Source organism: Coenobita brevimanus, chromosome 62 (assembly GCF_032717465.1).
Source record: "Coenobita brevimanus isolate Jiangsu-jjx chromosome 62, ASM3271746v2, whole genome shotgun sequence".
NCBI lineage: Eukaryota > Metazoa > Arthropoda > Malacostraca > Decapoda > Coenobitidae > Coenobita > Coenobita brevimanus.
The window spans coordinates 23393244-23409784 of record NC_137015.1 but is presented as its reverse complement, the minus strand read 5'-3'; the positions used below and the strand labels follow the sequence as shown (position 1 = coordinate 23409784).

General features: G+C 41.1%; 1 protein-coding gene across 1 annotated transcript in view; it reads left to right on the top strand.

The window, feature by feature from the left end:
• Positions 1-16541, top strand: part of LOC145403992 (pseudouridine-5'-phosphatase-like) — a 244218-nt gene that overhangs the window by 17463 nt on the left and 210214 nt on the right. Inside the window, exon 2 of the mRNA XM_080275599.1 lies at positions 14446-14664. Within this exon, the coding sequence (XP_080131725.1) occupies positions 14446-14664 (219 nt within the window). The remainder of the gene's footprint in view (positions 1-14445; positions 14665-16541) is intronic.

Below are 16541 nucleotides of genomic sequence, written 5' to 3'. Positions count from 1 at the left end.
ACCTTGTGAACTTCTCAGCAGCAGCCTTCAACTCCGTACCACACAGCAGCACACCAGCAGCACGTTGTTGATGATACCTAATCAGGGTGGAACGGTCGATTTCTGCAAACCTGGGAGGGTACGTAATCTTCCTCTGCATATTGTGTTTGGTCTTCACTGCGAAGTCAGCCGTGTAGTGGGTGAGTTTGTCAATGGATTTCTTGATATCAAACAAGGTAAAGCGGTTCAGGTTGAATTCTCGGAGGATGCGGGACGTCATCCATCCCCTGTCTATTTTGTCCAATATCTCCCTCTTCTTCTCCAGAGTCAGAACCATTCATTTCCTCTTGGGCGGCGGGGTCATCATCACTCACACACCTGTAAGAAGCAGCAGAGGACCAACAGGGCCTGCAGCCAGTACGGCACCACCACAAAAGCGAACACGTGGGCGGCCATGGTGACGAGTGTGCACTGATGACGATGGGTAGGCAGGAAATGGGGAGGAGGCAGTGTCGCCCTGCCGGATGTCGGCGGAACTACGCAGCTGTTCGGCACCGCACGCCAAGTTCAAAATATGTTTAAAAAAACGTCACTTTTTTTATTTTTTTACGTTTTTTGGCCATTTTGGGGGTTCCAAATGCCAGGGCCCAAAATGTACTGGAATTGGGGTGTTTGGGAATTGGGCATCTGGGTATTACAGGGATTACTGTATTTTGGTAGCTATCCATGTTTAGTTTAAAATATAAACTTTTGAGGATTTGTAGGGTGTATGTTTGGGCTGACGAATGAGGATATAAAGGAGCGTTGTGGTGTGGATGTGGATGTGATAGGAGGCATTATGAGGAACACACTGAGGTGGTTTGGCCATGTGGAGAGGATGGAGGGTGAAAGACTGACGAAGAGAGTGTATGTGAGTGAGGTGGAGAGGGGAAGAGGGAGGGGGAGGCCGAGGATGAGGTGGAGGGATGGGGTGGAGAGGTATATGAGAGAGGGGGGTGTGAGTTGGGAGCAGGGCAGTGAAATGGCGGGGGACAGGGCGACTTGGAGGCGATTTGTTTGTGGCCACCCCAAACGGGATTGAGGCGTCTGGCAATAGATAGATAGATAGATGTTTGGACTGTATTTAGAACATTAGTGCGACCATTTGGAACTTTTTTTTCGTGTCTGGGATAAACTCCGGCATTTAATTAGATGATGTTCTTTTCACTATTTAGACAGTTTGTAATACTAAAGCTATGCTTAGAACAGGTAAAGAGAGCACGTATGAGGTGCTCTGAGCCAGAGGGGCGACATGCATTTTGCTTTATTTGCTTTGACATTACCAAACTGTAATATACTTTAAACATGTCATGTTTACCACCATTTTAATTGTCGTGGCTAGCACTTTCAAGCTAAACAATAAAATGCAAATAAGTATAATTTTACAATTGTATAATTAACCATGTCAAAGTTTAACAACTATCTATCTATCTATCTATTGCCAGACGCCTTAATCCAGTTCGGGGTGGCCACAAACAAATCAGCTCCACGTCGCCCTGTCCCCTGCCAATTCACTTCCCCGCTCCCAGCTCATACCCCCCTCTCTCATATACCTCTCCACCCCATCCCTCCATCTCATCCTCGGCCTCCCCCTCCCTCTTACCCCCTCCACCTCACTCACAAACACCCTCTTCGTCAGTCTTTCACCCTCCATCCTCTCTACATGGCCAAACCACCTCAGTGTATTCCTCCTAACAACTAATTACCGAAAATAAGCAAACTGCACGGTCGCCCCTCTGGCTCGGAGTGCCTCATGTAATGGTGGTGGTAAGAGTGGTAGAGGAGAAACTCAAAATTTGTTCTTGAAGGACATGAGAGACTTGCCTTACCCCACCTCACATTCTGTCTGTCCCTCTGTCTCTCTCTCTCTCTCTTTCAGCATAGGCTGAAGGGCTATCTCTGTCACAAAAATCCTTGTCTTCTTTAGTGACACTCTGGTAGTACCTGCCTAACTTTTTTTTTTTTTTTTTTTTTTTTATAATAAGAAGGAATCAAAGGCTAGGAGCCTGCAAACAGTTCCTTCCAAGAAAAAACAAAAACAATACAAAAGAGAGCCAAATTCAAGATCCATTTGTTTCGAGATGCCTGGACACATCGCGTTTGAAAGACTGAAGATCATAGGATGTAGGAAATACAGACAGAGGGAGATAGTTCCAGAGTTGACCTGTTGCATAAATGAAGGACTGGGAGTAACGGTTAACTCTTGCATTAGAGAGCTGGACAGAAAAGGGATGAGAGTTTGTTGTTAGACGGGTGCTACGCACCCATCGTGGAGGTGGAGGGATGCAAGCAAACAGTTCAGAGGAGCAGTGACCATTGAAGTAGCGATAGAAAAAAGATAAAGATTCAGCATTGCGGCGGAGAGACAGAGGATGAAGGGAGCCAGTAAGAGGAGGAGAGTTAATGAGACAAAAAGCCTTTGACTCCACCCTATTGAGAAGAGCTGTATGTGGGGAGCCTCCCTACACATGAGAGTTGTACTCCACACAGGGGTGAATAAAACCTGTGTATAAAGTCAACAACAGTGCAGGGGTAAAGAAGGGTACAGAGTCGGCTTAGCACACCTAATCTCTTGAAAGCAGATTTTACAAGAGATGCAATATGATCTTTCCAAGACAAATCCCGAATGAATGAAACCCTATGCATGTTTAAGGATGATGCAAGATTGAGCTGGATATTATTGAACATTAGTGGGTACTCCTGTGGAGGATTTTGTCAGGTTGATAGGTGTAAGAACTGAGTCTTTGATGCATTAAAAACAACAAGATTATTTTTATCCCAGTCAGAGATACGAGCCAAGTCTGATATTAGGTGTGCCATTGCCTCATCCCTTATTTGTTGAAGTAACTGCTGAGATGGACATTGCGGGAACTGAATGGAAAGGTGAAGAGTGGAATCATCAGCATACAAGAGGATGAGGTTTGATGAACAACTTAGAAGGTCATTGATGAATTAAAGGAAGAGAGTTGGTGATAGGACAGAGCCCTGAGGAACACCACTGTCAGTAGATCTAGGAGAAGAACGATGGCCGTCTACAACAGCAGCTCTAGAATGACCAGAAATGAAGCTATAGATGAAGGCACAGATAGAAGGATATAAACCGTAAGAGGGCAGTTTGGAAATTAGAGATTTATGTCAGACTCGATCAAAAGCCTTTGAGATGTCAAGTGCAGTGGCAAAACTTTTGCCAAAGTCCTGAAAGGAGGATGATCAGGAGGCTGAAAGGTAGGTGAGAAGATCGCCAGTGAAGTATCCCTGACGGAACCCATACTGACGAAAAATGGTTGTGATAGGAAAGATGCTTTAAAATTTTTCTGTCAAGAATAGACTCAAAAACTTTTGAGACACTGGATGTTAAAGCAATTGGACAATATATAGAGGGCTGGGAATGGTCACCCTTCTTTGGGACTGGCTGAATGAGAGCAAACTTCCAGCAAGAAGGAAAGGTACAAGTTAAAAGACAAAGGTGAAAGAGTTTACCTAGGCAGGGTGTAAGTACCGAAGCACTGTTCTTGAGGATAACAGGTGGGACTCCATCAGGCCCATATGCCTTATTAGTATTGAGGCCAGTGATGGCAGAAAATGTCAACTATGAGGAAGTCAGAGGGGGAAGTGATAGAGGAACGGCACCAGAATCGTCTAAGTTGGAATTGGAGGAGAAAGGCTGAGCGAAGAGATCTGCTTTATCAGTTGAAGAAATAGCTACAGAGCCATCAGAGTAGAATAGAGGAGGGAAGGATGATGAGGTAAAGTTGTTAGATAGGTTTTTGGTAAGGTGCCAGAAGGAGCAGGAAGAATTTGAGTTGGAGAGTTGAGAGCATTTAGTCTGGATGAAATTATATTTACCATAGCGAAGAACAGACTTAGCACGATTCCTGGCAGAAACATAAAAATTATGTGATTCAGGGGTGGGTTGGCTCTGGTACCTTTTATACGTTCTCTCCTTGTTGCGGACAGTATTAGAACAAACGTGATTAAACCAAGGCTTTCTTGCATTAGTCAGAGGATATGAGAAAGTAATGTATGCTTCCATGCCCAAAAGAATAACTTCCATAATGCGCAAGGCACACTCAGATGGCTCCCGGCCATGGAAGCAATAATCATTCCAGGGAAAATCAAAGAAACACTGCCTGAGGGCATCCCAATCCACAGCACCAAAGTGCCACAATCGACGTTTCTTTGGAGGGTCCACAGGCCATACCAGAGCGATAGGACAGATTAAGGTAATAAGGTTGTGATCGGAGGAGCCCAGTGGAGAGGAAAGATTAACAGTGTAAGCAGAAGGATTAGTTGTAAGGAAAAGGTCAAGTATGTTGGAGATCTCTCCAAGGCGATCAGGGATACTGGTAGGGTGCTATACAGGCTGCTCTAGGTCAACCCTAGAACACTAACCTTACATTTTAGTAACACATTTTTTAACCCCGGGTGTCTCACACCCGATATTGGAAAATTGGAAAAAAATACTAAAAACAGTGCTTTAATAAAATAAATGTAGATGAATGAACTTTAGGCTATGTACTTTGAGTTAACATTACAAAGGACTGAAAATCGTATCACTTTGTTATGGAAAATGGGTAATGAAAACAGTGACTAAAAACAGGGAAATTTTGGCTAGTTTCACGAAAGAAACACGCATATAAAAAAATTCATCATATGTCTTTCGAAAACCTCCCACGTCCTCTCAGGTACTTTGGGCCACCACTGAAGGGGTTGTCATTCCCCTGCTGCTGTGGTAAAAACCCGATGTTCACTTTGCTGTTCGACCTTTGCAAGCCCAAACCAAGGCCTACAGCAGAGACCAAAGTGCAGAGAGCGACGGTGTATCCTGCCCCTACCATAACTGGCTGCCAAATGAAGCTACTGGAGGACTGGTAACCCTGGGAGCACGGGATCCACACACACTGACAATGACGTAATGTGCGTTGGGTGGGGATCACCCAGGGTTAGGGTTCTAGGGTTAAGGATAGAAAAGATGTAGGCTTCTTCACCAGGTGGATCAGTGAAAGGAGAGTAGATCCAAACGTGGTGGTAAACATTGAAATCTCATAGAATGGAGATTTCAGAGAGAGGAGAAATGAATGGGATGTGTTCCATCGTAGAAGTAAGATAGTCGAAGAATTTCTTATGGTAGAATCAGGGGATAAGTAAACAGCGCAGATATATTTAGTCAGAGAATGACAAGAGAGCTGAAGCTAGAGAGTAGAGAATTCAGAAGAATCAAGTTCAGAAACTTGAGAGCAAGGTGAGTTATTGCATACATATACACAGCATCCACTTTTGGCTTTGAAATGAGTATACAGTAGTGAAAGTAGGTGGATACAGAAGAGGGTTTGCTGTCAGCTGTTTCAGACAGTTGAATCTTGGTTAAGAAGAGAAGGTGAGGTTTAAAGGAGGAGAGGTGGTGTTCAACAGAGAAAGTTAGAGGAAAAGCCACAAATGTTGCAGAAATGAAGAAGTGAGTCAGACAGTGGTTCCAGGCAGCTCATTGAGTCATCACCGGGAGAGGGGCGGATGGTGGGGGTATTTATGGTTCACCCCCTCCCCCCCTGGGACTCTGAGGCATGGTTAATGTGCATTTTTCTTTTTGAATTTTAAAAAGGAAGTGTAGTGTGTACTGTCATGTAGCTTGGTGTTGACAGTTAGAGGAACTTGGAGAGCATGCTGGCCTACTCTTTGTTTTCTGAAACACCGAAAAAGTTCAGCAAAGGGGGATGGTCAGGAACTAGTCCCAAGGGCTGATGAAACAGAAGCTCCAGCTCTCTCTGTCATCAGCTTTCCATCCACCTCAGGAGTACTCGCCTGCTCGACTGTTGCTACAGTCTAGTCTGTTGGCATGGGTCAACGGACCTACTTCAGTTGTCCCTTCTTGTCATTTTCTTAAAAAATCTTGAACAAAACAAAGGAATAAATGTGTGTGTGTGTGTGTTGGGGGGGAGGGGAGGGAAGAAGGGCATTGAGCCCCTCATGGGCAAATTTTGACAACTGTATACATAAACACAAATTGGTCCCAGCTTTGCACACTAAGGAATGCACAAGCAACCCCTCAGTTTGTACGTACAATGCCAAAACAGCATTAAGGGAAAGGGGGCAGTTGGTAACCCTGCATAACCAGGTGATATGTCGGAAGCTCTCCCGTGGTAGTTGTCGTGACTGTTCTTTGTCGAGACAATGTCCATCAACAACAAAATTTCCTTTTTGTTATTTTTTTTCATATATGTCAGCACTTGTTTGTATGTATACTTGATATGTTTTTACAGTAATAAGCGTTTCAGTCAATGCTTATGTTATAAATATGATAGCTAGTGCTGGAGTTATGAGAATTAGGAAATCCGGAGACAGAGGACCACCACAAACAAAAATTGCCTACCTTTGAATTGATTCAGTGACTTAATAAAGATGTACTGAAGTGTGGTTTTTATGTGAAGAGGATCTGCCAGTAAACAGGGAAAGTGATTACATAACAGATAGGTTTAGGTTAGGTTAGGATGAATATGGTTAGGTTAGCGTAAAATAGGTTAGGTAGGTTAGAATAAATTTGGTTAGGTTATCATTAAATAGATTAGATAGGATAGGATAAAGAAGGTAGGTTTAGGTATATTGGGCACTGATGAAGGGTAATTTTTCTCAATAATGGTGTTCTAAGATGGCGTCTGTCTGCCTTTGTGCACAGGGTAGGATAAGTTTCGTTAGGTTGGCATAAAATTAGTTAAGTTAGCGTAAAATAGGGTACAGTAGTTAAGGTTATGATAAATATGGTTGGCTTATTGCAAAAATTTAGGTTAGGTTTGGATAAACAGGCACTGATAGAAGTAATTTTGCTCAAAAGTGTTATTCTGAGATGGTGTCCGTCTGTCTTCATGCACCACAAGATAATGTCCGTCTGTGAACAAATACCATTTTTTAAAGTGCATTTTAGCCTTTTTAAAAGGAATAAAAATGCATTGAAATTTTAAAATGCAATTGAAAAATACTTCAAGAATTCCATGAAGAGATAAGGCAAGGGAAGAGAAAACTGCAAAATAAGGCAGTCCCATGTCTCTTAAGAATTACCAAGATATTTGAATAGAATGCTGCTGGTAAATATTAAGAAATGGTATTAGTATATATATATATATATATATATATATATATATATATAATATACACTGCATAAAGTTTGCAGTGCCTGATATCTGATGCTGTAACACGCTTCATAGTTTGGCTGTGTGCCAAGAATAATAACTTTCTCGTTTTATATACAAGATGTTAACACATTTTATTCCCTATAGCACTGACTGAACATTTATTAATCTTTTCATTCTAGGTGGCATTTCATTGAGTGACAAACCTAATGGTTTCCTGTAAGCCAGGAAACCATTTACAGCACTGGATGGTAACCTATAACCAACCCATACGTGTTCCCTACATGTTATCAAGTGGGTTGGCAGAGGGTTATAGGCTATCCAGCCTGGGTATCTCAGTAAGCCACGCACCCTTTCCCCAGCACCTAAGTTGTCATACGGCTGGCTGGGCTGTAGGCAGTCACTTACTGTCTGACCACTGAGCTGCTAAGATCTAATAACACTCACTGTGCATAAAATCTGAAGTGACCATGGTAATCAAGATAATTTTCTTTGAGATTTCTTACTTTATTCTTGAACTTATTCGATAGTTGCTGTAAAAATCAGTGATAAGTGAAAGGTGGTATTAACATTTTTTAACCTCTCTTCAGTAATCACTCATTTATCTGGACATAATAGTGCCAAAGACATGTCCGGGCAGTTGCAACATCCAGATAATGAACGCTATTCCCCAACCATAAACAGATCCTACCTATACCCATCTCCAACCTGTACCTGACCTATTTGTACAGTACCAGTGCTTAATTTGGCAGTGTTTTCTGGTCATTCAGGCATATTTATAAATCAAAACACACACAGGAATATCCAAAGTAATGGTAAACCCCAAGAAAACCATGCAGAAAAAACACGGAAAACCAAAAAACACCTTACCGAAGCACTACTATATGCACAGCACCCCTCCTTTTTTTGGCTGTATTTTCCAGTCATTCTGCCATATTTTGACATCAAAACATACAAAGGATTATCCAAAATAATTTTCAACACACACACACACACACACACACACACACACACACACACACACACACACACACACACACACACACACACACACACACACACACAAAACTGAAAACCAAGAATCACCTTACCTATACACCACTCTATGTACAGTAACCCTCCTAATTTTGGCACAGTTTTCAGGTCAATCTGCCATATTTAGACATCAAAACACACATAGGAATATCCAAAGCAATGCTGAACACCAAGAAAACCGTTTAAAAAAAACAATGAAAACCAAAAAATACCCTACCCATACACCACTGTATATACAGTACAGGTATACCCTGGTTTAACGATGCAGTTGGTTAGATAAAAACCCATTGTTAGGCGGGGTATCATATATAGGGATAGATTTAACATGTAAAGAAATGGGATGCATTTTTCAACCTTGGATTTCCCCCCAACCAGGTCCAAAACCTACCCAAATGAGTCCCCAGACAAGTTTACAGCCAATCTAAATGGCCTAACAGCTGTAAAAGAAGCAAACCTAAACCTAACACCTGTAAATAACTTACTAAAACCAACAAATAAAATCTGAAAATCGTCAAATTCATGTCTGGAAATAACTGTACACCAAACTGACAGTGTTCACCCCATCTTATAATAAAACACATTAATCTAAGTCTAAAAACAGTTTATAAATCAACCTGAACACACAATTTAAGTCTAAAATATCATCAAACCGGCCAAAAAAAAAAAAAATCAAAACCCATTGTTAAACCGGGATTTGGCCATCATTATGCAGGGTATGGTGACATATCTACCCCCGTCATTAAGCCGGGGTATCACATATAGGAATATTGTATGTCGAGATATACCTGTACCCCTCCTAATTTTGGCACTGTTTTCAGGTCAGTCTGCCATATTTAGACATGAGAACATTCATAGGAATATCCAAAGTAATGCTAAACACCAAGAATCCATCCATCCATCATCCAGTCCTATGTTGCCCCATGAGGAACACAGGAGCCCGGGGCTAGGCAAGGTGGCCTTGACATTTAACACGTTGCCCGCATGCTGAGCCACTGGTATACCATTTGATATCTTCTTTCTAGCTTGTTGGTGCACTGGTGGTACAATAATCAGTAATAATTTGTTTTCACTTTTTCATGTATTTCACCCTCACGAATATTGGCTGGGCAGATTTTATTGTTGCTGCTTCTGCAGTAGAAGACATGTTGAATAGGATAATGATATAAGAGAAATGCATATTTAGTTAGAGAATATATATCAGACCTCCAGTAATGACAATTGCATTTCATTTAGACGTCAAACAACACAATTAATTGCACAAAAACATTGAAAAACAACCCTGTGTTGCAGAACTAGGGCCATGAGATGCAAATCACTTTTCTTGAAAAAAAAAAAAAAATTACTAAAGATAAATATTTGTGATTTTTTTACTGGAAGAAAAATGGAATAACCACTCTTGTTTTGAACAGTTCTATATTTACTTTGTTAGGAAACAAAAAAAAAAAGATAAGTGCTGGATGTTTCTGGTTATTAGAATTTTTTTTATAATTATAAATGATTAATTATAATCAATAATTAATTATGGTACTTATAATTATCCCTAGCTGGATACTGCTGATACTATTACAGCATTCAACATACCCAGCTGTCATTATGCTTGGTTGCAGGAAACACAGTCTTCAGCAATGCAAAAAACCTTCAGAAGGCCGGTGACAAGATTAGGAGGAAAAAGAAAAAGAAACAGGATAATAATAAAAAAAGGTAGTGTTGGACCTTTGCTTGGATTTCCTTCAACTACCTAAATAGCCAAGTGCCACCTGGAGTTTCACGACAGAGAATGAGATGGTAACAAACCAAAGATAACAGAAGTGCCAGGTAAGGGTGAGCAGAGACTGCGCCACGTCGGCCAAGGTAGTACACTACCTCAATGATCCACCGGTGGTGCATCATGCAATATGAGAAGAAAATGTCAGGATACCACATGTTGGGCCACCAATGACACACTACTTTCATGAAGGCATATCCCTCACTGGTACTCAGTAAAGTAAAATAAATCCTCTCATTATGATAGCTCCATGCAGACTGGTGGGAGAGAGTTCTGAAGTGAAACGTGGCCTGGGAGAGAACTCATATTGCCGAAACGTGGGTCATGTGTTAAGATGAGAATGACCAGCCTCACTCATCCCTGAGTGGCACTACTTGAGCAATAAACCCGAACTATCCGTTGGGTATAAACCTGCACAGGCTTAATCCAATTAAAGCACCTTAACAGTAACTCATTAAACCACCAGGCGCCATAACTTGGTTATATGGTTACCACCTAGCACAGTAAATGGTTTTCTGGTGTACAGGAAACCACTTGGCTTGTCACTCAGTGTAGAGTCACCCATAGGCAGAAGGAAGAGGAACCATGAAAAAAAACATTTAAAACTAAAAAAACACCTGACCTATACATGATGGTATGTACAGTACCCCTCCTAATTTTGGCACTGTTTTCAGGTCAGTCTGCCATATTTAGACATTAGAGCGCACACAGGAATATCCAAAGTAACGTTAAAAACCAAGAAAACCATGAAAAAAAAAAAAAAAAAACCTGACCTAAAGACGTCTGTATGTACAGTAACCCTCGTAATTTTGGCACTGTTTTCAGGTCAGTCTGCCATATTTAGACATCAGAACACACATAGGAATATCTAAAGTAATGCTAAACACCAAGAAAGCTATGAAAAAAAATTGAAAACCAAAAAACACCCAACCAATACACTATTGTATGTACAGTAACTCTCCCAAATTTGTCAGTTTTCTGGTCATTCTGCCATATTGAGACATTAAAACACACTTAGGGTTATCCATGTTAATGCCAAATATCATGAAAACAATGCGTAAACAACTAAAATCCCCCCAAAAAACTGGCAACAGCTTGAAAATCTGTTGTCTGTAACAAGTGATTGCTCTCGGGGTTAAAAAAAATTCCACGGCCAAATGTATCACCGGAAATTGGTTATATTCTAATAAATGTATACCCTCATCTTTACTGGTGTTTATACTATAAGATAAGCTAGTAAAAACATTTAAAACTGACAAGTAAAAGCACAGAAATTCAGCAAGAATAGTGTTCAAGAGTAAAACTTACCATCCTAAAACATCCCACCATCCTAGTGCAAAATTTTGCCAGCACCTTGCAAGAGTTAAGCATATGTTTAGATGCAGAATTTCATGAACTTTCTTATGGTCATTTCAGAATTTAGGTACGATCAATAGTAGTCGAATAAATCGCAATAAACTTTGAAAACTCTTGAGTCAGTGTTATCACCACGGAGGAGGGTAGGGACTGAGGGAGTGAGAGGGGAGCCAGGAGGGTATGGAGGAGGGACAGGAGGGGGGGAAAAGCGAGGCTGTGGGCAGGATTCTTCCCCTTCTGTAAACAGGCAGATGGATGCTTTTGCTGTACATTTACTTGTGGCTTGCGGTCTGTTAGATATTGAGTGGCCATGCGGAAACACAACTCACCATGACTGGAGGACTTTCGACGTTCGGTAGAGAGGCAGATGGTCGCTGTTGCTGAACATGTACTTATGGCTTGTGGTCTGTGTTCGATGAAGGTGGTGGTTGGGAAAGACTCATCCCTGTGGCCGCACGTTATTGGACATTCGGTGGGGAATGCGTACAGACGTTTTGACACCGTTTGCGGGTTACAGTCATATTACTCTGGTGCTGGAGGTTTGTTGGGAGTGATAGGACAAGCGCGTGACTTTGATCATTCAGTACAGAGGCGGACAGACATTTTAGCACCGGTTGTGGGTTACAGACTACAGTACTTCCCGCTCACAGCTTGAGCCCAGTGGCTTACTTTGATATCCAGATTGGATCGACTTGAGTGGCCCTCCCCATAAAACAACTAACTCAAAGTCAAACAGCCACCCTTTGCAGGATTATGGCATCTGGTTATAGATAGATGCTATAGATAGATTAACTGAACATCCGATGTTCAGTTAACACATGGATAATATATAATAGTGGTTTAAGCATGCTGCGGGCTCATGGACTTTGGTTCCTTCTTCCTCGCATAAAAAAAAAAAAAAAAAAGTTTGAGGATCTCACCCTACTATTAACTACTGTTAAAAACAATGATGGTGCATGTCACCACTAGCGCAGAGCAGGGCCTGAGCTTGCCCTGACCTGTGCGTCATAAGGTACAGCTCATGTTAATAACAAATAATTTATCCGCATTGTGTACTTGCATTGTAATTTTAGAATGTTAAAATATATTTTACATAAATTATCTACATTATTTTGTGTTTTTTACAAGTACAGGGTAACTTTGTTATGAATAGTTAATTATAGGGTTTGCAAAAATCATACAGTGCATCCCCTTAAAAAGTTTGGAACAACCCCTACAAATGAAGAGAAATCTTTCCCTACTTAATCTTTTAGCATACTGTTTTGATATAGGGCCCTTAGGAAAGGACCTGCATTAACTTTAATCATACAGCCATGAGATTCTTTACCACTGCCGCCATGACCCAATGTCTGCTCTCTTTACCTGTTCTAAGCACACTTTCAGTATCATAAACTCTCTAAGTACAGTAGTACAAAGAACATCATCTACTTTAATGACAGAGTTTACCCAAGTCACCCAGAAATATCCCAGTGGCTGCATGACTGCCCTTTTTTTATAGACCATATGCACACCCCACAAATCCTTGAAAGGTACATTGGAAAATAAGTATGAACAGTTATCAAAATATCAGCAAATAGATTCAGATATGACTGCCAGTACATTTATTTGTATATTTTATTCTGTTATTGTAAACAGAAGTCTGGCAAGGCGAGTGGGCATTATAAAGTTGAAGCCCTTTCACTAAGTTTAACATATTTTTGTGCTGAATCCAGATTTCTCATTAATAGTTAAATTAAACTCAATTTTTCTTGACTGAATTCCAGTTAATATGGTTTGCATTAATCTGTATGGTGATAAAAAATACAGTATTTTGTCATTAAAAGTTCCAATTTGGTAATTCCAGTGCCGATTTGGTAAGTGTCTTCTTTTTCAGTAGTTTGTTGCATCCATCATGGCTATCACCTGTTTAGAGAACAAGGATCAAACAGGAGGAAACAAGGCATCAGAGATTATGATGATGACATACCAACCCCCTACTTTTAGTGAATTTGGTTTTTGGCCACTGTAAACTGATTAATATTTGCCCAGCTCATTACTGCCATCTCCAGAACGAGAAACATCTCCATTGCTTTTTGAACACTTTTTTTTTTTTTTTTTTTTTTTTTTTTGAAGTGTTAGTGTTGTGATTTCTCGTAATTAACACTGATTAAGCAAGTCTTATTTCCTAAGAAAGGTGAAGTGAAAAGACAGTATTCAGCACAAATTAATGAAATATTGTGGAGCCACAGGAACAACAGCAGTAGTAATGAAATACAAAGACAATGAAACTGAGGTAGGTTTAATAAGTGAATACAAGCAGAAAGGTGTAAATGCCCTCGCCCTACCCCAATAATGTCAAATTACTTTCATTAAAAAAATAATAATGTAATAAGACAAGGTCTGGATAAAATCATTAAGATTCCCTTCTAAAGTGAAGGGGATAAGCGACTAGGTGCTGATGCAAAGGTTGTAATTCTGACCAAACATCTGATATGATATTATCTGTTATGCATGATGCAGCTGCTGCCTATTAACCATCATACCAAAAAAACAGTATTCCTGTTGAACTTGCATGTAACATGTTTATTTGTCTGTCGATAGCCAGACTTCATAATCCCATAAGGGGTGTTTGTCTCTGTGTTAGTTGTTGTATGGGAAGGGGCACTAACTCTCTGCCAACCCACTTGTTGACATATAGGGAACACGTATGAGTTGGTTATATGATTACCACCCAGCACTGTAAATGGTTTTCTGGCCTACCGGAAACCATTAGGTTTGTCATGTAATGTAAAGCCACCTGAAAAGGAAAGAAGAGTAATAAAAAGTGACAGGGAGGATGGGAGAAATGGGAAGTGAGGAGAACAGAGATAGAAGGGAATGATAAAGGTGAAGGAAGAAATAGGCAGCACCACGTCAAAGGAGCAGATGATGGTTGTCGCCTTCTACCTAACAGATGATCCATAAGATCCATTTTCATCTTTCTTTCTTTCTTGTTTTTAGGTGCTAAAATTATTGTTTTCTGTCAAAACTTGCACTATTTTGGCCATTGTTTATATGTCAGAGTTTGTTATGGCTGTTGTTAATCAAGCTATAATTAGGGATTAAAATTGTTCACATAATTACAATATTTTTAAAACCACAGGGAACTCATACTCACTCTATCCATGACAGACACTGAGACATTGTATGAGAGAGCAGCTGAAATTGTGGCTTCGGAATATGGGCAGAAGTTCACATGGGAGATACAGGTTGCAGTGATGGGTCTGAGTGCTCGTGCTGATGCTCAGCACACCATTGACACACTCTCCCTTCCCCTTACCACTGATGAGTACCTTGGCAAGCTGAGTGACATCCATTTGCAGATGTTTCCAAATGCACAGTTTATGCCAGGTGTGACAAGCAGGTCCTTCCTCATAACAGTGGACGTCTATTTTGTTGACATAGTTTCACGGACTATTCTCATATACTGTACAGTATCATTCACTGCACAGTTCTGCACTGTACTGTACTGACATACTGTACTAGCAAGGGTCACTGAAAATACATGTATTAAGGCAGTAAACTGTATGTCTATCAGTCTATTGCCAGACACCATAATCCCGTAAGGGGTGGCCTCAAACAAATCGCCTCCATGTTGCCCTGTCCCCTGCCATTTCACTGCCCTCCTCCCAGCTCAGCCCCCCCCTCTCTCATATACTTCTCCTCTCCATCCCTCCACCTCATCCTTGGCCTCCCTCTTCCTCTTCCCCTCTCCACTTCACTTACATACACTATCCCTGTCAGTCTCTTGCTCTCAGTCCTCTCCACATGGCCAAACCACCTCATTGTGTTTCTCCTAATGCTTCCTATCACATCCACATCCACACCACAGTGCTCCTTCACTTCCCTGTTTGTCAGTCTGTCTCTCCCTGTGACTCCACATGCTCCTCTCAGATAACCCAATTCCACTGTGTGTCCCTCCAACAAGGTCCAAGTTTCACAGCCATACGTTAGAGCTTGTATTACAATACTGTCATGCAGCAACTTTTTAACTTCCAAACTCACTTCCCTGTTTGATATTACTGCTTTCAAAGAACCAGCAACTTTTTTTCCTTGTTGTACCCTTTCAAGCACTTCACCCTCCAAACTTCCATCCTTACTCATCACACTACCCAAGTACTTAAATGCACTCACATTTTCCATTTCCTCCTCATCCAACCTCACTGTACATTCAGTGACTTCACTTCTCTTGAAGACCATAACTTTACTCTTTCCTACATTCACTTTTAGATTCTGTTTCAGGTGAAGAGGGATAATTGGGATATTATAAGTGAGCAGTGTGTGAAGAATGATGAAGGAAGGGTAGTGGTGAACAGTGGGGATATTAAAGATGCATGGAGAGAGCCGGTTGTTGAATGAGGAGTTTGACTGGGAAAAGGAAGGTTTGGAGCCAGCAGATCCAGTGTTTGACCTTTGGCCTTTGATTGATGCTGGCTACTGTGAGTGAGGCAATAGGCAGGATGTAGGTGGGAAGGCAGCAGGTTTGTCTGGGTTGACTGCTAAAATGTTGAATGCCTCAGGAGATGGTTAGTCACTGACCTGATAAATATGATTACATATGAGTGGATTGTCCCAGATGATTGGCTGAAGAGTGTACCCATAATTGTAACTGTGTACAAGGGCAAGGGTGATGCCTTGGAAAGAGGAAATTATAGAGGTAAAAGCTTTTAGATCAGATAATGAAGGCAGTGGAGAGAGTTCTAATATGCTTAGAGAAAGATTGAATATTTATGAGATGCAGTTTGGGTTTTATGCCAGGCAGGGGGACCACTGATGCCATGTTCATTGTTTGACAGCTTCAGGAAAAATATATAGGAAAGAAAAGGGATCTGTACTTTGTTTTTATTGATCTGGAGAAGGCCTTTGACTTAGTCCCAAGAGAGGTGGTGAAATGAGCAATGAGAAAGCTTGGGATGGAGGAGTGGCTTTTTTTTTTTTTTTTTTTTTTTTTTTTTTTTCATAATAATAATCATGGCGGCGCAACTGCCAGGGTCATATGCCGCCGTATAACAAAGAAGTAAAAAGCAAAAAACAAAAAAATAGAGGATAAGCCACACAATAAAAAAGGAGAAATTCTAAATATCCTTAAGAAGTCCTGCCTCCTTCACAAAGGAGAGGGTTGCCCCTCCCAAGGCACAGGCATCCTCCCCAAGCACGGAGGAAAGATGATACACACCTCCATCCGTTTGGTGGTCAGAGAGGAACCGACGCCGCAAATCCTCAAGACT